The 22,672-nt window shown below is 43.9% G+C and overlaps 2 protein-coding genes across 6 annotated transcripts in view; both read right to left on the bottom strand.

Annotated features, from left to right (window-relative positions):
* Positions 1 to 16: 16 nt before the first annotated feature.
* On the bottom strand, positions 17 to 18,441 carry LOC112265272 (vacuolar protein sorting-associated protein 54-like). Of its 4 annotated transcripts, none has more exons than XM_042302156.1 (24): positions 18,215 to 18,391; positions 16,448 to 16,622; positions 15,776 to 16,020; positions 15,264 to 15,348; positions 15,084 to 15,118; positions 14,714 to 14,845; positions 14,239 to 14,624; positions 13,732 to 13,858; positions 13,449 to 13,487; positions 12,883 to 12,990; positions 12,590 to 12,645; positions 9,155 to 9,251; positions 8,387 to 8,739; positions 6,843 to 6,972; positions 6,475 to 6,656; positions 6,251 to 6,363; positions 5,251 to 5,314; positions 5,033 to 5,138; positions 4,808 to 4,895; positions 2,407 to 2,528; positions 2,213 to 2,293; positions 1,971 to 2,078; positions 1,653 to 1,747; positions 17 to 1,376 (listed from the first exon to the last, which is right to left on the bottom strand). In XM_042302156.1, exons 2-24 carry the CDS (start codon positions 16,590 to 16,592, stop codon positions 1,271 to 1,273), a joined length of 3,003 nt encoding a protein of 1,000 aa, XP_042158090.1. In that variant the 5' UTR covers positions 16,593 to 16,622; positions 18,215 to 18,391; the 3' UTR covers positions 17 to 1,270. The 4 variants fall into 4 exon arrangements, 3 of the variants coding, with proteins under 3 accessions (XP_042158090.1, XP_042158094.1, XP_024298187.1); XM_042302160.1 differs by lacking the exon at positions 18,215 to 18,391 and adding an exon at positions 17,886 to 18,052; XM_024442419.2 differs by lacking the exon at positions 13,449 to 13,487 and having other exon boundaries at positions 18,215 to 18,388.
* A 790-nt stretch (positions 18,442 to 19,231) lies between these two features.
* LOC112265302 (E3 ubiquitin-protein ligase pellino homolog 1) overlaps positions 19,232 to 22,672 on the bottom strand; it is a 55,716-nt gene continuing 52,275 nt past the window's right edge. For both annotated transcript variants that reach the window (XM_024442464.2, XM_024442472.2), the window contains exons 6-7: positions 22,387 to 22,575; positions 19,232 to 21,147 (exon numbers count right to left, since the gene is read on the bottom strand). In XM_024442464.2, coding sequence (XP_024298232.1) covers positions 20,560 to 21,147; positions 22,387 to 22,575 — 777 coding nt within the window. In that variant the 3' untranslated portion in view covers positions 19,232 to 20,559. The remainder of the gene's footprint in view (positions 21,148 to 22,386; positions 22,576 to 22,672) is intronic.

Here is a 22,672-nt window from a genome sequence, read left to right as displayed (position 1 = left end):
GACAAAGTGGAAATGCTTCCATATTGTCCCATGTTTTATTCAGTTTCCTGGGATTCAAGACAAAACGCTCAGGCATGCGGTCAGATTTTCAGTTTGCCATACTTCATAACCCATCACAACCAGAGCAGCAATGAGGGCCCAACAGACAGACATACACAGGCACTCAAACAGTATACTATTGGTCTGTCTTTGATAGTTATCAAAAGTAGGCACTTTTGAAGTAGACTGCTTCTTATATACCATTGGATGAGGTGTAACGTTCACACAGTGCAGACAGGCAGTTAATAGAACTGGTTTCTGGAGTCAAGCTCTAACCAAAACAGAGGCTAATGTTCGCTCATGCAATACAACAGGTGAGAACGCTGGAAAGAACTGTCACCTGACTGATGCAGTGGAGTTTACTGCCCATTTGATGTAGCCTTGTTGGAAGATGATGACTTAGCTCGGTCATTACAGAGGAGGGGAACAATTGTCTGTCAGTAGACAAGCAATTTAACGAACTAGCAATGCTCAGTGGCATTATTATTGGAGAGAAATTGCACAGTAAAAGGTTAAATAAGTGCCATGGAAGGGAATGCTGTACTCAGTGCAAATTGAGAAGACGTCAAATGTTTAGTCAATGAAAGACCAGTGGTCAACTTACATGACCATTTAGCTTAAACACGGGTCTGAATCCGTCAGAGTGGCTTTGTTATTCGTTGACGGACGTGAGATAAACAATATGGTTTCAACCTGAAAAAAAAAAACTTCTCCAGTAAGTGACATGTTCTGAACCCTGCCGACATTTCAGGCCAATCAAAGTCTATAGTTGAATTGCACAGTGTGATGAGGTGACAGGCAGCAGTTAGTGTCCTAAAAGTCTCTCGTATCTCAGAGCTGCGCTTTAAAAGAAAGCCCATGTCGGTGTCCGAAATGGCACCCTATTCCCAATATATTGTGCTAGTGGTACACTAAATAGGGTGCCATGTTACGTAGCCTGTTCTACATCATGGCCGCTTTCAGGGTTTGGTCCCACAGCGCTGCTGCCTGGGGCAGTTTCTCCCTTGAGGGAGCACCACCACTACCAGACTTCCGCTCTCTTTCTGTACCCAGACAGTTGCCCTCTTCAGGTGGCTTCAGTGAGATCCCTGGGCAGGCTGGCTGCTGGAAGGTGAAGCAGGTACAGTCTCTTTACAACAACAACCTGATTAGAGTTAGTTTCTCCCTTCCCTCCAGGGTGAGTTAACATGGCGTCACACTGTAGGTAGGACGACTACTCCCTCCCCCATCATCACCTCTTCTGCTCCCAGATCTCGGCCATGTTCAAGTCCAGCATTTCAAGGGCCCTCAGTGATTGAACGTTCTCTGTGTAAAATGCCACATCCACCGTCACCAGCCTGGAGTGGGGTGAGAAATCAGAGAAGTGCTTTCAAGTCATCATTCAACAAGTCCATTGCAATTGTAAGGTACATTGTCCTTTAGTGACAAGAAGCTGTTTTATCAGACACATTAAGCCAAGTTCTGGACCAAAATCACTTTCACTAGAGATTCTCCATTGAGCATTCTGTTTAGTATGGTCAAGCACAAATAATATAACTGTAGGACACATTTTTTGGCAATATTACAGAAATGTTGTTCTCTCTCAACCACCACAGAATCAGAGAAACACCCACCCATGTTGAGGTCCACCGTCATGGTGCACGCCGAGACGGGCCAGCTGCCTTTTAAGGTGCATTTTAAAGCTTGCATTGATCCTCAGGAACAACATCTAAGGCCCGGAGGAAAGAGGAAAAAAATCAAATAAAAAAAGTGTTACCCTCAACTCAACATGTCTAGTCAGTTGCGACTGCAATGAAGACAACCTGGAACGTGCCCAGTATGTTATAATAGCAGTATAAGGTACCGTAGTTAAGTAGTACATTCAGAATGGCAAATTTGAATAATTAGAAGTAATTGAATAAAATCTCTGTGGTATTATTGCCATATGTTACCTGTGCCTGTTCCTCAGGTAGGAGCTCGTAAAGGGCTTCGTGCATTTTGGCCATTTGTTTACACACGTTGCGAAAGCAGGCCGAGGGCATGGGGGCCTTGACTTCATACTGGCAGGAGACCAAGTAGATATTCACATGATATGTTGATACACTGATTGACACTGGCTACAGCTATCTTCATAAAGTGGTGTTGCAGGTTAGACGGGGAGAGTTTGAGAGCGGTTCGAACCTGTAGAACTCACCTTAGACAGCACCTTCTCAAACAAGCTGTCCATGATTGCCATCAGTTTAGCGGAGATCTCTGCTATGTGATCGTTGTAGTCCTGGCCCAAAACAGGAGGGGGGAGGGGGAGTATTAAAACTCGAGGCTTGCACATCGTGTCACTCACTAGAGTACTGTCCTCGTGCGTGCAGGTCTGTGGATGTCAGTGCTCACCTTAGTGATGTGGTCAAAGTGCCTGAGGACGCTGTACTGCTTGGGCGCCAGCTTGGTCTCAAAGTGGGCCCTGATGACGGGAATGTAGTGAACCACCAGCTGAAGACAGCGAGAGGCCAGGGCTGAGGAAAGACACACTATGGTTATTTCTACACACACACACACAAAATGTGGAGGTAACCCTGTAGGGCAAAGCACCAGGTTGTGTTCAGTAGGGCAAACACCAGACAATTTAAAATGTTTTGAAATGGAAAATGAAATTGCGCTTGTCTTATTGGACACGACCAAGTGGTACATAGCAGAGTATGTGAGCGGTTGGAAATCCCGCTCATTGAGCAGAGCTGGCGCCCTGCTCCGGCGCTCCAAGTCCTTTCCAACCGCTCCACTAAACACCGCTCTGCACCCACAGATTAAACTGCCGTTCCTAATTCGCTCCATTCATTAAAATCCCTATTTAACCAACACCCATCTATTGTTGTGACTACCTGGACCTACCATTTGGTTTTGAAGAATTGAAACTAAGCCATATGATTTAAATGAAAAGTATTTGAATAAAAGAAGTGCATATAATTTCAAATAGGCTACATGTCATATTAAACAGCATATTAACACTAAATAGGCCAGGAGCCAGACAGGTTGTGAAAATTATTTTTATTATGTCATGGCTATAGCCTACAAAGAAATACTTTGTAGCATTTACGAGTGTGACACAATTGGCTGGTAGGGACATAAAGCGCTCAGCACCTAAACATTTTGCTGTATTAAATGATTATAGTCTATAAGTTGCGCAAATAAGCGGTGACTTAATTCGAAGTAAATGAAAAATGACAGTGCCTTTGAATTAATTTTTAGAAACAGGAGTTTGGCCAGTCTGTGGATTCAGGCTCATGTGAAGGAGCCTGTCAGCCAGTAGCAGACATTCTCTTCTCCACGCTTGCAGAGCCACTGGGGATGCTAAACACCCCTTTTTGGCCACTATTGCTAGGCTGGGCAGAGATGCAGTAGTTTTTTTCTATAAGCAGGCCTAAAGGTTTATAGGCAAAATAACCCTATCCGAACAGAAAGCGTCTTGAATATGGTAATATGCCAGGCCTATTGGGCCAAAATCAATTACGGCCTATTGTATAGGTAACAGAACAACAACAAATACTACTTTTAAGAGACCTGATTTTTAGTTTAGAAACACTTTGCTACAATGGACACACTTGCAGTGCTATCTGGAAAGAATTCAGAACCCCTTGACTTTTTGTTACCTTACAGCCTTTTTCTAAAATTGATTGAATATTTTTTTCCCCCCTACCTCAATCTACACACAATACCCCATAATGGCAAAGCAAAAACAGGTTTAGATATTTTAGCAAATGTATTTAAATAAATAAAATCACATTTACAGTTTTCAGACCCTTTACTAAGTACTTTGTTGAAGCACCTTTGGCAGTAATTAGAGCCTGGAGTCTTCTTGGGTACGACGCTACAAGCTTGGGACACCTGTATTTGGGGAGTTTCTCTCATTCTTCTCTGCAGATCCTCTCAAACTCTGTCAGGTTGAATGGGGAGCGTCGCTGCACAGGTATTTTCAGGTCTCCAGAGATGTTCGATCAGGTTCAAGTCCGGGCTCTGGCTGGGCCACTCAAGGACATTGAGACTTGGTACCTTTCCCCAGATCTGTGCCTCGACACAGTCCTGTCTCAGAGCTTGGTTTTTGCTCTGAGATACACTGTGGGTCCTTATATAGACAGGTGTGTGCCTTCCCAAATCGTGTCCAATCAAGTTGTAGAAACATCTCAAGGATGACCTTTGGAAACAGGATGCACCGGAGCTCAATTTGAGTCTCAAAGCTAAGGGTCTGAATAATTATGTAAATAAGGTATGTTTTAAATTTGTAATACATTTGCAAGAATTCCCCCAAAAAATCATTTTTCACTTTGTCATTATGAGGTCTTGTGAGGGAAAACAAATAATTGAATCCATTTTAGTTGAAGGCTGTAACGTCAGAACATTTGGAAAAAGTCAAGGGGTCCGAATACTTTCCCGAACGCACTGTAGTCATCTACCCACCTCGTTCCTTTCTTTTAGCATGTGCATGTAGTTAGTACGCCATCATGCTTTTGGGATGTGTGTCTCTTCAGATTCCACAATGATTCTTTAGTTGTGAACACTCCCTCTCTTGCTCTTGGTCCTCATCTTTCTAAGTCACCTTGATTTAGCAGCTGTGTGTTTTATCAGTTTCTTTATGAAAATATTTAGCGAACTCCATGGCAGTAGCTAAAGCAAGGGGCTATAGATGGCAGCACACAAGCAGACTACAGATGCATGCTGGGCCGGGCATGCCCTGAGATTGTGTACGGAGCGCTACTGGAGCGGTGGGAATCGCACTCCGCTCACATGCCCTGGTACACACCCAGGTTTTTAGTGGTGATGGTCTTGAGTCCCACCACTTGTAGTGCTCCTGCCCCCAGGACCAACTGGCAGCTCCGCGAGTTGAAGTGCTGTCAAAGGAGGGGGGGGTCAGGGACCATTCAATTCAACACGATGGCAGTTTGTTAGTGGGATGCTTGCCAGGTGAATGTAGCCAACACTCAGACCATTATTCTAGACTGTTGCCACACACGGGGGGGGTTGTTACCTTGAGTAGGTCTGAGAGGCGAGTGAGCATGTCCGTGGAGATGGAAGGGATGTCGTTGACACACTGACAGTACTCCAGGAAGATCCGGATCAGTAGTAACACCGTGCTGATGAGGAGGACAGAGGTCACCAGTCAACAAGGGTCTTATCATAATTTGTCCTACAAGCCTTACGTTTTGAATGTGGGAGTGGAAATGAGATTTTATTGTAGTTACCTACCCAACAACAGCATATTTCTGGCCATCAATGTGCAAATAATCACTTGGTTTCCTTTCTTCTGTGCCTGGTATTGAGGAGAAGACAGAAAATAAACTCAGTCAGTCAGACAAATATTTTTTGGGGACTGACCATCAGGAACCTGGACTGACAGTGGTGCAGAGCGTGGGTCAGTGACAGACGATGGTAAGCATGGTATACAGGGCATAACATTCACTTTAGTCCACCAGCCACTGTGGCAGGTAGATGAAAATATCTACCAGCCACTCAGGTCTTTAACCAAAATATTTTTGTCATAATTACATAAACACCAAAAAAACAGATGACCATGCTTTGTAATGTCTCTAAAAAAGACGTATTAGTAAGAAGTAATGTGGTATATTGCTGAATTTCATTTCATTTTTTGTGACCTGAGTCTTGACCAAAATACCAGAAAATGTTCAGCTGCCCCTTTAAGGGTGGGAGGTTACCGTGGTAACTGAGCCACTCCAGTGGTCTCGAGTCTCCGAGATTTGGGATCTGTCTCTTTGCTACCAGTTGAAGCAACAGACTCAAACTAACGTTGAAAAACAACCTCGCAATGTAAATAACCAAAAAACATGAAAAAGTTTCACATTGCAGACTTTTGAGTAAATTGGACCAACTTTTAAGCCTGTGCGCAGCGCCTCCAAAATGAATCTATCAGCACTTCACTCAGTGTGCTTAGCTCCCCTGCCAGGCTGTGTTACTGCGAGGTGGGACATAGGATTCCTATTTATTTGAGCGATTAGCAGCTATGAAACAAAACAGCAGAAATACTTTGAAAACAACTACTGCAGCATTTATTTAACCCCAACGATGCTCACACTTGACCTTTGACCCTTTTTATTTGCAAAAGTAATACTCGCACTGTAGAGTCCTGCAAATTGACCACCTGCCTGGTGAAATAGACATTCTAACCAGACAAAATCTAAATCTACCCGCAGGTGGCGGGTGCTCATTTTGTGCTCAAATGGTATGTTACCTTGGGGTTTGCGGTCGGGTAGTGTGATCCTGCCATCTGCTATGGAGTTGACCAGGTCCTGGAATTCTGCAGGAACCTCTGCCTGCTTCCACCGCTCATTGTCCAGCAGCAGACTGGAGAGAACCCACACGCACAGTTAGGATAGACGGTTTAAGTTCCTGAAGTATTGCACCTCTAATCCCTATTTAGTAGTGTGTGTGTGTCTGTACTCTCCAGTCTAATACCTGAGCTTGGTCTTACGCTCCTCGTGGAAGCGGTGGACAAAGCGGTTGGCCTGGCTCTGTAGCGCCCCCCTTAGGGACACACTGCGCCTGCAGCACAGCTTCTCTGTGTCCCTCACAAAGCCTTCCACCGCCTGGGACAGAAACACAAACTCTGCCGAGCTCAGACGCTCCAGGGAGCCATCCTGACGGAGAGAGAAAGGGATTTTTTCAAGGTTACAAACATGAAATACCACTAGCAGGGTTGGAGTTATTCCCATTTTACTTTGTCACTTCAGAACATCAATGGAAAGTCACACATAAGCCAGCTGAGAGTGCATTGGTCATGCTGCGTGTTGTTTATCCTGTCATGCGTTAAACGAGCTAGCTACCTTGGCTCTGGCCATGAGGACTTTGACACAGCGGTCGTGGCTGACGTCTGAGGCGGTGTAGAGCAGCTCCTGGATGTTATTGGCCACGCGGCCCAGCTCCAGGTCACTGGGCATCAGGTCCTCACTGGACCTGCAGCCGGACAGACAGCATAGAAATGCAATTACTAGAACAACACTTTTGTTTTTGTAATTCTATTGAACAGAATACAGATGGCACTTAAGGGACACTCAGTAGTAGACAATACAAAATAAAGTATAAAAAAAGTTATTTGCTTAATATAGAAAGTGACGGCCACGTGACTCACTGTCTGTAGGAGCGATCCATTTTCGTGAACAGGGTGCTGTACCTAATATACATAATTTGTTTGAACTGGTACTGGGCTACCTTTCAGACAAGTCTTGTGAGGCGTCCTAGAGAGACCCACCTTTCCACAGAGGGGTTATATTAATGTTGTTGCCCAAACTGTTCGGATGCTACAGACGGGAAGGTGGCAGATCGGCAGTACTGACTTCAGACCAGTCCCGTGACGCTTGTGGGCGTCATAGAGCAAAGCGGAGTTTTTTGAGTCTCTATATAGAGGGGTCATAATAGTCGATTCTGTGAGAAGACCGATTTTCGGGATGTCTCCTGGTCTAACAAACACTGCTGTAGCTCGGGCCACCTTCCACCGCAGATGGCCGACATCCGAGGATGCGGTGGATATATCTAGCTTAAAACAGAGATCTTTTTTTTTTTTTTTAAATGGGGATTTTTTTTATTATGCCAACTTGATTTCCAAAGGGGAGCGGACATCGACTCTAGGGTTAACCACAGAAAAGTGTATAGAATTGCAGGAAAATATTCTCCCATGGAGCTTCGAGAACATGTAGAATTGCAGGTAATTGGCTTAACTTCAAAAAAATATATGTTTCTACACCACCAAAATGGGGGGCCTCTAAAATGTTCTCGCTAACGGACCGACTGCGCCCCCTGCCACCACCTAAGCCCCTTTTTTGATCCAGAATAACCCTGTATTCTTTTGTTGGGGTAAGTTCACACCATTCAAACACAGAAAAGCTGCTTTTTAGCATAAAACATTTTGGAAGGAAAACTATTTCACGTATATTGTAATTAATAATAGATCATATTTGATAAAAATCAGAAAACACTGGACAGTTACTTTGATTTCCTGAGTGTATACAGATGTGAAAAAGATTCAATACATGCTGCACACTGCCTTGCCAACCCAAACTTTACTTTGGTGGAATAATAACCAGGCCAGCACAGCACAGTATATCCTGACTCAGTAGTGTTAACCTGACTCAGTAGTGTTAACCTGACTCAGTAGTGTTAACCTGACTCAGTAGTGTTAACCTGACTCAGTAGTGTTAACCTGACTCAGTAGTGTTAACCTGACTCAGTAGTGTTAACCTGACTCAGTAGTGTTAACCTGACTCAGTAGTGTTAACCTGACTCAGTAGTGTTAACCTGACTCAGTAGTGTTAACCTGACTCAGTAGTGTTAACAGTGCGTTTGTGGTTGGTGAAGGTGGTGAGTGACTCACGAGATGGCGGCCCCTCCTGGCTGGAAAGCGTGTTCCCTGCTGGTGGACGACTCGGTGGTCCCTGAGGCAGAGTCACTACCACAACCATCCATACGTGATAGGGCCTGCCTGGGCCCCACGGTGGAGCTCTGCTCCTGGCCTGTGCTTGCCCCCAGGTGCAGCTGGGCATCATTGAGAGCGTCGCTGATGAAAAGGCCCTCGTGCGTGAGGTAGGCCAGTTCTGCTTCCTCCTGGTTGAGAGGGGTTCCTGGGGCCTCAGTCAGGCCCCCCACTGCAGCCCGCTCCAGCAGACGGCTCTTCTGGTTGCTGTCCAGCGCCTCCAACACGACATTCCTCACCACACTGAGTGTCACCTGTGGGGCACAGCATAAGGACAAACTTATAGGGCAGAGGAACTAACTACCAGGGTTTTGGTCACTTAAATTCCAGGCAATTCAGAAAGTAAACAAATTTCAAATCCAATTAGACATTTTCCTTACTGAAAAGCTTATTGAATTGAAATGGAATTGACACCAACATTGCTAACTACACAAGATAAATGAAAGGCACAGATCAACAGAGTCCTACACAAAGGTATTAATCATGTACTACAAATGGGCCAGTAAAATAATGCACTTTAAAACAGCTGGTTTGTACACCAACGAAAAACGCCAAAGAAAAAATAAACACTTCAAGTCTTCTATTCAGCAAGAAGACAATTCCATAAATCCCATTTTGATTAAATCTATATCTGACCGGGATTGTGTTTTAATAAAGTGTGATCCTCACCTTGATCCTCTTCAGGAAGAGAATGAAGTTCTCAAAGACGGACTTCAACAGCTCAAACCACTGGGGGAAGGTCATCAGACGCATCTGGTCTGCCAGCCTGACCAACCAGAAAGCAGGGTTGTATTCATTAGTGCAAACCATATCAAAATGTTTTGCAACAGAAAGAACCCTTTAACTCTGTTGAAAAACATCTAGGATTTATTTTATTTTATTAACCTTCAATTCCTATTACTAACAACTCAAATAAGAACTTGCAATAAGTTTTTGCTTTTCTGTGCCAACTTAATGTTTATTTTGAAAATAACAGAGCTCTACCAGGAGGGTCACACCAGCAATGCATAGCATTTTTACTCATGTGAACAATATATATATTTTTATTTTAGGTCTGCTTCATGGCTTTCATAGGTAGGTAAGCAGTGTTAAATGAGGACTGATGTCAAATTATGGTCATTTTGTATGTCCAAACATAAATACTCAATTACATTCAAATGAATGCGTTCAGGTGGTGTATAGTGCCATGTCCCTCAAAATGGTTCTCTTACATTTCTAAAATGAGCCAGGTTTTTTCACCATGTTTCCCACATGTTCAGACAACACTGAGATAAGACAGTGCAGTTTGTATTATTATAGGCATGATTTTATACACAACTTTGTCTGAATATTGATGAATTGACCCCATGGGTCATGAAATGTGATTTAACCAATTTATGTTGCGTGTTGTCAACAATTCAAATATTTTTCACCAAAATAAATATATTTTTTAAAATATATTTTTTAATTATTAAAAAATAAAAAAAACATTCTTAGTCCAACAAAGCACCTATGCAAAGCCCTCACTGTCAATGAGAAACGTATTCCAGGGTCAGCCTGCCAGCTGAAAATATTTGCCAGTGTGTGTGTAGGCTACATACCCCTCCCATCTCTGAAGCATATTCTACTGTAGCCTACTGACGTTCGAAGCGTGATTAAGAAATTAGGGAGATAAGTCTAATTACAGAAGAATTAGGCCCACAGAATTACACCTATGGAGGAGCGGCTTCTATGGAGGAACTTTAACTTTAACTGAACTTCCGACAGTTGGCTTAACGTTGGACTAGCTCTAGCTAGCAAGCTTGTGTGTGCAGAGCAGCAGAATTAAAAACACGTCTTACCTTCCTGTAGTTAATAAATAAAATGTGAAACGTGATAATTATGGTATGTTCCAACTAGCATTTATAATCTATGTCATAACAAGATGCCCAGCGCTTCAAGGCAAGCATCCTCCTCCACCCTCTCTCCCCACCCGCAAAAATTCAGTCACATCTGGCCCCCTACACTTGTCTGTCCAACTTCTTGATATGCCACACCGGTCAGGTGAATAGATTATCTTGGCAAAGGAGAAGTAATCACGAACAGGGATGTAAACAAATTTGTGCACTAAATTTGAGAGAAATAAGCTTTATGTGCGTATGGAACAATTCTGGGATCTTTAATTTCAGCTCATGAAACATGGGACCAACACTTTACATGTTGTATTAATATTTGTGTTGAGTGCATGCATGCCCACACACAAAAACACAGTACATTCAGAATGTATTCAGAACCCTTGACTTGAAATACATTACACCCTTATTCTAAAATTGATTAAATTGTTGTTTTTCCTCATCAATCTCCACACAATACCCCATAATAACAAAGCAAAAACTTGTTTAGACATTTTTGCAAATGTATTAAAAATAAACTTAAATCACATTTACATAAGTATTCAGACCCTTTACTCAGTACGTTGGCAGGGATTACAGCCTCGAGTCTTCTTGGGTATGATGCTACAAGGTTGGCACACCTGTATTTGGGGAGTTTCTCCCATTCTTCTCTGCAGATCCTCTCAAGCTCTGTCAGGTTGGATGGGAAGCATTGCTGCACAGGTATTTTCAGGTCTCTCCAGAGATGTTTGATTGGTAACTGGCTTAGGCTCGGCCACTCAAGGACATTGAGACTCACGAAGCTAGGTTTTCCATCAAGGATCTCTGTACTTTGATCCTTTCCCTTGGTCCTGACTGGTCTCCCAGTCCCTGCCGCTGAAAAACATCCCCACAGCATGATGCTACCACCACCATGCTTCACCATTTGGATGGTGCCAGGTTTCCTCCAGATGTGATGCTTGGCATTCAGGTCACAAGGTTGAATCTTGGTTTCATCAGACCAGACCATCTTGTTTCTCATGGTCTGAGAGTCTTTAGGTGCCCTTTGGCAAACTCCAAGCGGGCTGTCATGTGCCTTTTACTGAGGAGTGGCTTCCGTCTGGCCACTCAATCATAAAGGCCTGATTAGTGGAGTGCTGCAAGATGGTTGTCCTTCTGGAAGGTCCTCCCATCTCCACAGAGGAACTCTGGACCTCTGTCAGAGTGACCATCGGGTTCTTGTTCACCTCCTTGACCGTGACCAGTCTCCCTCGATTGCTCAGTTTGGCCGAGCAGCCAGCTCTGGGAAGAGTCTTGGTGGTTCCAAACCTCTTCCATATAAGAATGATGGAGGCCAGAGTGTTTTTTTTGGACCTTCAATGCTGCGGACATGTTTTGGTACCTTTCCCCAGATCAGTGTCTCAACACAATCCTCGGAGCTCTACAGACAATTCCTTCGACCTCATGGCTTGGTTTGTGCTCTGACATGCACTGTCAAATATGGAACCTTTATATAGACAGGTGTCTACCTTTCCAAATCATGTCCAATCTATTGAATTTACCACAGGTGGACTCCAATCAAGTTATAGAAACATCTCAAGGATGATCAATGGAAACAAGAACACCTGAGCACAATTGAGTCTCATAACAAAGTGTCTGATAACTAATGTAAATAAGGTATGTTGATTTTTTAAAATACATTTGCAAAAATGTCTAAAAAACGGTTTTTGCTTTGTCATTATGGGGTATTGTGTGTAGATTGCAAGGGATTTGGATTTATTTAATCAATTTTAGAACAAGGCTGTAACAAAATGTGGAATAAGTCAAGTGTTCTGAATACTTTCCGAAGGCTCTGTATGTCTCTATTTATGCAACAAAAAATAAAACTTGAGGGGCCAAATCAAATGATCTGAAGGCAGAATTTGGTCAGCGGGCCGCCCATTGAAGAGCCCTGTCCTAAACAATACGTTTCAATCTGATAATCTAACGTTACGCCCTCAATTAGATGTCCACACACACATTGTTTTCACAGCCCTAGTGTCATACTCCAAGCACTGCTTTCAATAGCAGGATGTCAGATTAACGCAGTTTAACTCATTGTTGTTGTTAAGACAACCACAAACAACTGGGTTAGCTTCCTTTCCTTTGTTGAGGAAGGATTCTCAGAACACCAGGCCATATTTTGACCACACCTCCAGTGCATTCGGGAGATATTACCTTCAGCTCAATGTGCTCAAGCAAATACAAACGCATGCAATGTAGCTGTACTACTCACTTCGTGACGATGTCAGTGTCAATTTCTTCAATCTGCGACACCGAGTCGACAACAGACTGCGGGATAAGAGTGTGTTACTTTCCATAATGGTTTTACTAAATCAAAATGCATTTCTCATTTGATACAGGTGTGCTAGTTCAGGAATAGACCAAAAAAGTGGAACTGGGAGGGGGTGCTGGAGGAGAGGTTTTGGGAAATACTCTTAATATGGCAAAGCCCTTTTCCGAATTTCACCATAAATGTTTATGATCACGAAGATAGTCTGTTCTGATACTTTGTGTCTGGTCTTTTACCTGCGTGACGATGCTTTTGGCTGCTAGGATCATCTCGTCGCTGTAGATGTCCAGAAAATTCAGCTTCCGCTGCCTCAGCAAGCCAAACACCAGAGACTCCAGCCTGTCCTGTCTCCCACACACACACACACACACACACACACACACACACACACACACACACACACACACACACACACACACACACACACACGAGACAGACAGAGAGTGAGCAATACTATAAAACCCAATAACGCCAATCAGAGTATTCTTCACTTCAAGAGATCAATTATGATAAGACACCAATTCATCAATTAAATTACAATAAACTAATAAACAAAGAGATTCATATTTCAAACCAATTAACCAAACGATTTCCGTGTAATGGAGATAATTAAGATCTCCTTCAGAGTCATTCAAAGTTCCCATACACATAACAAAAGGCAATTGTGCTACTGAAATGTAAATTAGGTTGATGATTGAAGATAAACACATTGATGTTTTGATCTGAACAATCTCGAGATTGCCCCAAATGTGCCATTTTAATTCACTAGATTCCAAGTAGCAAACGGAAGAGTCAGACCCACCTTTATTGAGACTGAATGTTTGTATTGCATCTGTGACCACTGTGACAAAAAACAACGTCAGTTTGGTGCTCCAACTACACCTTCTCAACATTTACGGTTGAACTCAACCTCAACCTTGTTTTTTCAGACATTTCCCCCCCTCCAGTCTTCTGACAGCGGATTTAGTGCATTTAAAACCTTTGTGTAGCCAGGTAAGTCATTCGAGAACGAATGAGTTAAATATAAAAACGACCACATAATTAAATATAAACATTTGTTTATATTTTATCTCAACGGTACAGACCTTCTCCATGACCAGTCCGTCGTCCTCCAGACTCCTGTTGAGGTCACTCCTGGAGTACATGCTAAAGTCCCCCACCATCATCTTGTCTATCAGCTTCTCCATCTCACACAGCTGCGAGCCCAGGTGTCTGCGGGGGGGAGAGACAGGAGATGTCAGACGCACCACACTCTAAAATACACAGAGTATTTCACTATGTTTAACTGTGGGCTGGGACTCATGTTTAAAAAGACTTATATTGACACGAAACTCTGAAAAGCATTCTGACGAGAAGTGGTGTGTATTTTAAACTTTCGGCGTGATACAGTTCTGCCACCACGCTGTATTTGTGCCACCATAAAAGCTTACTCACAATAAATAGTTGGCGTGGACTGCTGCTTACTATCATTTGATGTACGATTGTCTCATATGAGTGTTTGGCGCATTTAAAATCAGACGAGTGTCATCGCCGTGACAGATAGATCTGAGTACGTAACACAAACATCCCCCACTCGTCTCCACCACCCCCACCTGAAGCTGTGTATCCCCTGCAGCTCCAGCTGCAGCACCTCCTTGGTGGTGGCAATGAGCTCCAGGGCCCCAACGAACTCCGAGGTGGAGAGCAGCAGCTGCACAGTGGGCTGGCTCTGATGCACCGCCGCCATCAGCTTCAGCTTGTTGTGCAGCCGCGCGCAGTTGGAGCGCGTCAGCGCCTGCCGCAGTGCCCGCAGCGGACCTTCGCACATGATGCGTTCGATGGCGGCCGCGCGGCCCCGGAGGACTGCCACGGCGCGGGCGGTTTCGGTGAGGCGGTCCTGGAGCTCGTGCTGGGAGGACATGGCGTGGAAGAAGGCCTCGGAGCGCAGGGAGATCTGCCGCGCGATGCTCACCTCCACCACGTCGAGGTAGTGGCTCAGCTGAGAAAGAGAGGGAGAAGCCAACAACAGGAAACATGACGGGGACGCAATGAAACAATGCAGGACATGACAATTTTCCGTCAGCTCACCTTTTCCTGTAGTAACCGTGACGATGCCATGTCCCTGCTGCTCTTCCCGCCAGCGCTGTTGAAGTGGGACCATGGTAGGACCGCGTTAAAGGTCGTTGGGTCGTCTAGCGCAAAGTCAGGCTTCATGAAGATCTGTTTAAGCCAGATGTTAATTTTGGAATCCAGAACCAAATAGTATGTGTGCTGCTCTAGCTGGTCTAGGGAGATATTAATATAATTAAACAATATATTATTTTAAAAAGTTAATGGTATAAACGTTTGAGAATCATGAGAGCATACAGTCAAATCAAGGGGACAAAGCGGTTCAATAGGGCTCTAGAAATCCCCACAACTCACATGGTTACAACACAAAACAAGAGGAAGTAATTACCTTGGGCACCTGCTCCAACTCTGTTCTTGATTTATCTACAAAGAACAGAAAGTGAAAAAGCACATTAGTTGGATCAACTCACTTAAAACACAAAGGAAATGTGATATGACAAAACTAATAACAGGAGGCCCAGAATAGATACTGTAGGCGCCAGGTGCAGAGCTGTTTCATATCGCATACCGTGGTTGTTTGTGATGCTGGAGACAGCATCCATCTCATCCTTGTTGGAACAGATACTCTTGCATCGCTCATGGATTTTCTCCCTCTACAGAGAAACACAGACATGATTTAGTTCAGGCTTAATAGCGTATACCGTTTAATTATAGTGGATGCATTTTTTTTGTGCTATTTCGACCATGAGTAAAGGGAAGAGGACAAAGTCTTAGAAATAGCTTAAAATGCAATGTTCATTACATTGCACAGGGCAGTTCCAAGGTAATAACCAAACAATAGAAAGAGGATTTGACACACGGACTGTGTTCATTAGGCACCAAACAGACAAACTGGAAGGGACTATTTGGACTTGCCCAATAAGAAATGCACAGTTTTCTTTTCCATTGCAACATGTTTTTAAATGTTCTCTGTTGCATGCCCTAATGAGCGCTACCCAGGCCAGGCAATGGCCTCTACTTTAGTCCAATCTACTGAATAATTCACACTGAATGACAGGGGCAGCGGGGTGTATTCGTTACCTGAGCTGTTTCCTGCAGGTAGGGGCCAAAGTGTTCCTTTGTGATGTTGGGGAGGTAGAAGGAGGGCATGACTTCTGTCTCGGCAAAGTCCAGGCCCCAGGTTTTGGTGAAGAAGTCAGACTCCCTCTTGGCCAGTCGAGGGTCATTCAGCGCGGCCGGGAGGTTCACCTTGGAGTTGTACACCGTCCACCTGTGCTGGTCGGCCACCACCGACGGGCCCTCGCACAGCACCCGGGCTGCCTCGCCTGCAAGGGCACGTGGGAAATGTAGTCAGTGGAAACCTTCAGCAGTAATGAAACGTTCAATGCATCTTGAGATGCATTCCATGGTTGCTCTCCAATTCTGTAGCCTGACCCACCATCCTCAACGCTGCGCTCTCATTTGAGGCTACCAATTTTTCTACCCTTCACCAAGAAGTGTGCACTCGTTCACTTCTGCTCATGTATTTAAAAGCTTTGGATTGGTGCAAGAATGGCTGGAGGGAGCTCCTTACACCAATCCATTCATTTTAAATCCATGAGGGAGAGTGTACAAGAGCCCACTTTGGGAGAGGGGTAGAAAAATAGGACTACAGTCAGCATATGGCTGATCAACAGTGACACAAGATGAACCTTTATAGATATTCATCTTGTAAGACTGTTGGCCAACCATAAATGTAGGCTAGTTCTTTACCCGTGGGCTCCTTGGGGCAGACGTCGGGCAGGGAGTGGACGGGCCTGTAGTGTCGTGAGGAAGGGTCCCTGTCCTTCCGGAAGATCCCCTCGCTGCCACCACTGCTGGGATGAGGCACTGGGGAGGAGCTGTGGCTGGAGGCCATGGCATTGGTGCACCTCTCCACAGAGGCTAGCTGAGTTAGCAAACATAGCACTGAGTCAGAGTGTATCAATACAAAACAAAGACATAGCCTAAACATTCATGTTTGCGGTAACACGATATAAACCCTAAACTGGACCATCTTCAGAGTTCTTAGTCCAAGGGCATTGAAAATAGGGCCATAGAAAACTAAATGTTGAGAGAGGAAGGATACAGTGGAACACTTGTGTCAATAGTCAATCAATTCAGTCAATCCATTCAAATGTCAGCCCATTTTTCTGTGCACAGCAATGACCTTCAGTTGTTGTCACAAGTCACTAGTGTGAAGCAGAAGTGAAAGTGCAGATGCTGCAGATGTATTGTCGCTCAGACAATTGTGGCTCAGAGGTGCAGTTGAGCAGGTGTTCGGATTATAGCCTAACAGTGAGAAAAGCAATGCCTTTTGACTCGCTTCCTCTGTGTATTGATTCAGTTATTGCTTTGTCTGCATAACTAGCCCCGTCCTACCTAAACTGAATGATCAAATTCAAAGTAATTCACCATTGGTGATTAAAGTGGTGGGTACCTAGAACAGGGCCTATAGGTTAACCAATATAATCACACTAGAAAACAGTTGTGTTAGCAACTGAGACCATGATAAACTGCCTACAGGAGCAAAGCTCCTCTGTTGTCTAATCAGTCTGTTGAAAAGATTAGGGTGAAAGGTGGGCAGGTACCTTTAGGCTACAATCAATATGGATATGTATTGTTGTCCGTTTCAGTAACATACAATATCGAATGCATGGTGAAATAAGAAAATAAATGATTTATAGCAGACATATTAAGTCTTCATATGACTGATTTACACCAACGTCACGTGAATCACCACACACTGAACACGTCATTGGGCAATGACATCGTAGCTGCCTATATCAACAACGTCAAATGTTAATGCATGTAGCTTGCTAACTAACGGTTAAATTGACAGCTACAATGAAAAGTAAATTCGCTAGCTGAGGGCTATATGGATCAAAACTGTACAATGCAAAATGTCAAGAAAATATAGTCAGCTATCTCTGCGAATCAGATAATATTTCAACACCACCAGGGATGACGATGATGTTGTCCTTTTTTTTTTAACTAGCTAGGATTAGATGACCGTTTTAACTGACAATCTAGTTAGCGTTAGTTGTTTCACTTTTTTAAATAGCTAGATAGGCGTTTGCCTCACCACACTGCTGGACAACTGCAGCTTCTTAACGTTAACGATCTCAGGTGGGGAACAAGATAGAACGATAACTCTAGTTAGCCAAGTTACCTAGCTACTGTAGCTAACTGTGAAACACCGCCGTCCTCATTCGAATTTCCCCGTCATCCGGCAACATTAACCTGTCACTGACCATTTTTTCTAATTTCTCTTTACAGACGATATACGATTTACTCTTCGAGCATCGATATTCGAGTAGCTACCCACGACTGCAGCAGCCTGAAGAGACCAGCTGGTTACACGTAGACTGATAATCGAAGCTAGTAAAATGTTAGCCATTTGACAGCCAAACAGAGACGGAAGCAGTCCACATAAATACATGATCGCTGAGCTTTTTTGAAGAGTAGACAAACGAAAAGAAGGTGCGCTATGTCTGGTACCTGTTGTTAGAAACACATTAGTTCTTGATTCTTCTTTCCGCTATAACATTAGACGAACCAGGCGAAAACATCAAGCAAACCGCCGGTACAGTCACCATAATGCACTGCGCGAACAATCTTCTTCGAGTTCTTTCGAGCATAACCATGCAGTCACTTTCATCACAGCATACTCACAGCACCATCACACCTACTTCACTGCAGGATGGGCAACTTTGATTGGCGTGGGGGCCACAAAAAGACGGGAATCATCATGAGGGGCTGCAGTGGGTCTGCGTACCCACATCCATACTCCCCCCTCCTGAGCAAAACATTTCAGTGCCCCCCCCCTCATATGGGAGTGAAGAGATACCAAAAAATGTAATAAGTTAATTTCCTGCAATTTTACACATTTTGCCAAAGGGCAGAGAGAACATATAGCAATTTTATAACTCATGTCATGCAATTTTACTCATTTTGCCATGGGGTGGAGAGAAAAATGTGCAGTTTTACATCTTATTTCTTGCAATTCTACACAGGATGAATGCAAATGTTTTCAGTTTTTAATATGATAACAGATGATCAATGGGCCCCACCCCGAATTATAGCTGGCCACTAGACTAATTTACCAATCGAAAACCTTTTAGCTGACATGGGCTAATTGAGTGACTGCTGATGCACAAGCACATTTCGAAATAGCACCTTGTGTATTCTATTATTCCAACTCTCAACAGTAGGTTGAGAACCCGAATGAATTCCTAAAAAAAATACAAATGTAGTTGCCCATCCCCTACCTACTGCTTACAACTGACAATTTTCACATTCTCATAAGTGGAAAAAGTTAATTTTATGTGAACTAGCTAGTATAGCTAGTCAATCCAAATGAGTACTGTGTATAATAGGGTGAATGTTATTGCATATCTTGTTTATTTTAGCTAAATACACCAAATATCTAGTATACATGAGTTCTGTCCAGTGTCTATTGATGATCTTGGATTCCAACAGTGGATTGGAAAAAAAGAGAGCACTCACACAAATGTGAACAATTTCAAAGCTTTTAACTTTTATTGTTTCCAGTTGGTAAAAAAAAAAAATGTTTGTCTGCAACAGCAACCCTCTTTGCAGAAATAATACTCAACGTCCTCTATGAAGGCATCAGGCAATCAAGAGGATATAAAGCAGAACAAATTGGTAAAACTTGAATATAAGTTGGTTGAACAAAAGAAAATAAGCTCTCACACATTACTAAAATTGGGAGTACAAATCACTGTGTAAATTAAGATCAGAAGACGAAACACGGGTACATTAACATACACACAAACATAAACATAAATATTATATACACACTGAATGCAGGTACACATGGAAGATGAGAGGGTAAAATTTTCATACCATCTGAAAAGTCAATGTGTTTAGGGCCACACTTCAATTGAACAAAAATGGATCACTTGCTTGCTTGAACACATTCTGGACACTCAGATAAGTGTCAATGTCGACAAGTTTCCACTAGTCAATTTATAGATCTGTTTCTCCAGTCCTTGTACAGAAGGGTACACAGAGAGAAAAGTGATACTGTTTTTTATTATGTACTTCTTCCACTTCTTATACCACCTTATACCTGTTGATGTGGTGATTGATAACATAAAGATAGGGTACATGTTGGGATTCATGGTATAAGGTGGTATAAGGTATAAAAAGGTATAAGGTCATAAGCACTTTTTTTTTACACAATCGCCAAATATTAATTGTACTAGGCCTAGTTTAACAACATGGGTCTTCATGTCTAAGAAAAAGGAGGTCACTTCCAAAACAGTAGCTAGCATTACAAAGTATGCTTGTTTCTGCTACAATCGCCATTCAGATAGAAAAAGAAATGGCTATAAACATCAAGCCACACCACACATCCTCACAATGGATTTTGCATCAGAACATTACAAATCTGCACCTGTGGAAGAGTTTGCTGTGTTAGCATATACTGTAGCGCTTTTTCATTGTTAACATGAAAATATAATTATAGTATCGAAAACAGCACTGCTAGAAAAAAGGTCACTTGAAATGAGAGAAGCAAAAAAAGTATTCCGTAGCTCTCCAAAATATTTAAGTTAAGAAATGTTTAATAGTCCTTTAGCTGTTTTTCCACCATTCACTTGGTTATCGCATGGCCATGGGTCATGTTCATTAGAGCACCAAACAGAAAGAATCTGTCTGAAACAGTGAGGGACTACCTGGATTTGTCCAATAAGAAACTCAAATGTTAATTTTCTGTTGCAAAATGTTTTAAGATGTTTTCGGTTGTGTGCCCTAATGATCACAACCCTGGTAGTTGTGAAGCGTTAGTTGGGGTTTGGGAGGAGACCACTGTCCATTATCTAGTCCAGGGGCCCTTGGAAGATGAGTCTGAGGTAGCCGCTCTCGCCGGCCAGTTGATGCACGCAGAATGGACAAGCGGCGTGGAAGGTGTGCGTGCCGTGTGGCAGCGGGATCTGGCTCCAGAACGCTGCCGTCTTCTCCGAGCACACATGACCGCACGGACTAAAGGCGTGTGTGGGCGGTGCTGCATCCAGGTAAAACCCCGCCTCACACCCCAGCCATAACGGTACATACGGCCCTCTGGTTCGGCACATGGGGCACTCCCTCTCCCGGCCCACCTCCACCACCTCATCCTCAGGCTCCCGTCCTTGGCCTCCCCAGGCGTGGTAGCCGTGCACATGGCCGCATCGGAGGTAGGCCCACGGCTGCTTCTCATCCAGGATCTCCTTGCGGCGTAGGCTGGGGAAGGCCAGGGTGTTGAAACCCACGGGGCACTGGGGCCGCCCGGCATTCAGCTCCTGCCGCAGGGCCTCCAGGTGCTTCACGGTGGGCGTGCGGGAGAGGCCCTCGGCCGTGCGCCACAGGAGGGTGGCGCCGCACAGGTCGATCAGCGAGCCGTCCACCAGTTCCTGGCTCTCGCTCTCCACCTGCAAGACACACAGATATATTAGCAAACAGATGGCAAGATATTAACAAACACAATACAAACACATGCTCCACATGGTGTTGCTCTGCAGTCTGCCTTGATTAAATGTGTCAATGGTCCTGTAGACGGCAACCTGCGATGCCACATTTTACAGCTGTGGGGTGAAGGGGGGATCTTGGGTTCTCCATTAAGGACTTAATGAAGTGCTTTTCATTTTTTTTTTACTGGGGAGAGATACTATAAGTATATCTCAGTATTATATTGAGCATTGTCCTGTATTATTGGCCTTCGGTATGTACCTCAATAATAGATCAAAGAGGTCTTGCTTTTGTTTCAGACAAGGTGCAGACCTGCTGTGACTAAACCCATTGAACCAGCATCCCTTCCTCTCTTTCTCCCTTATCAGCTCTCGGCATTTCCTCCTCCCTTCCCTGGCCGTTCTCATGCCTCAGTTTTAAAGTCTAAAGGCCAAACCACATCATAATCATAATAACAGCATGTCTCAGACTCTCAGTCATTCCTCCCAAAATGAAGGCGAGGTTAGGAGTGTGAGATTCCTATGAGAATTCCTCTGATTTACTGAAATCTTCCAAACTGACTGTGTGGTCTCTGGGGGAAGGGGGTGGAACTTAAAAGTATAGAGTCAGGGTTTTCCAGGGGAGGTTATTATCGGTGACATAACAGACCTATCACACAATAAATCAGATGCTGATTTCTGTGTATGAGAAACAGAGACCTCAAACAGCTAAAGCCCATCCAACCAGACTGTTCTGTACAACTGAGATAACTTGTGAATTTGTTTAGATGTCCCATCTGCTCATATCACAGAGCTGTGGTAAAATGGCTTAATGAAGTTACCCAACAATAACATTTTGGAGGACGGTAGAGTCTAGGTTCTGAAAAATTGTTCAAGAGTCAATTGTTCCAAGTTAGAGTGAGAACTGGGGATATTAGCTGGCAGCTTCCATTCAATTAGTGCAGTATTAATGCTTCAGAAACATCTACTTAAAACAATGTCCCTGGAAAACAATGGCAAGGCATGGCTTACAGGGAGTAGACTCACTCAATGAGGCTGCACAGGAGTGTATGTGTGTGTGTGTTTGAACATGTTATGTTTCTGCAAGTACTCACATCTACACATGTTAGGGCTTGTTACTTCATGTGTGCGCACACATCTGTGTGTGTACGTGTGTGCTTGTGTGCATGCTTGTGTCTATGTATGTATCTACTAGCTACCCACCATCTTGCCCCGTTGCTGGGCGGAGCGGGTCTCTCTGAGGGTGAAGACTTTGCCACAGACAGATATCTCTCTCCACACGCCCGGCTTGGAGTCCTGCGTGAAGCCGTGGCGAGGGTGCATCACCAGCACGCCATTAGTGGTCAGCCCGTCCATCTGTCCGTCCTGTGTCCTCCACTTGGCTGCCTTCTCCTGGGGGAAAGAAGGGATAGAAAGTAGAAAAGGAGAGTTTCAGAGATATGTGTGCAATACTTTTTAGTTCTAATAGTTCATAGTTATTTCAAGGTTG

Source organism: Oncorhynchus tshawytscha, linkage group LG02 (genome assembly GCF_018296145.1).
Source record: "Oncorhynchus tshawytscha isolate Ot180627B linkage group LG02, Otsh_v2.0, whole genome shotgun sequence".
Classification (NCBI taxonomy): domain Eukaryota; kingdom Metazoa; phylum Chordata; class Actinopteri; order Salmoniformes; family Salmonidae; genus Oncorhynchus; species Oncorhynchus tshawytscha.
This window is presented reverse-complemented; position numbering and strand designations above follow the sequence as displayed.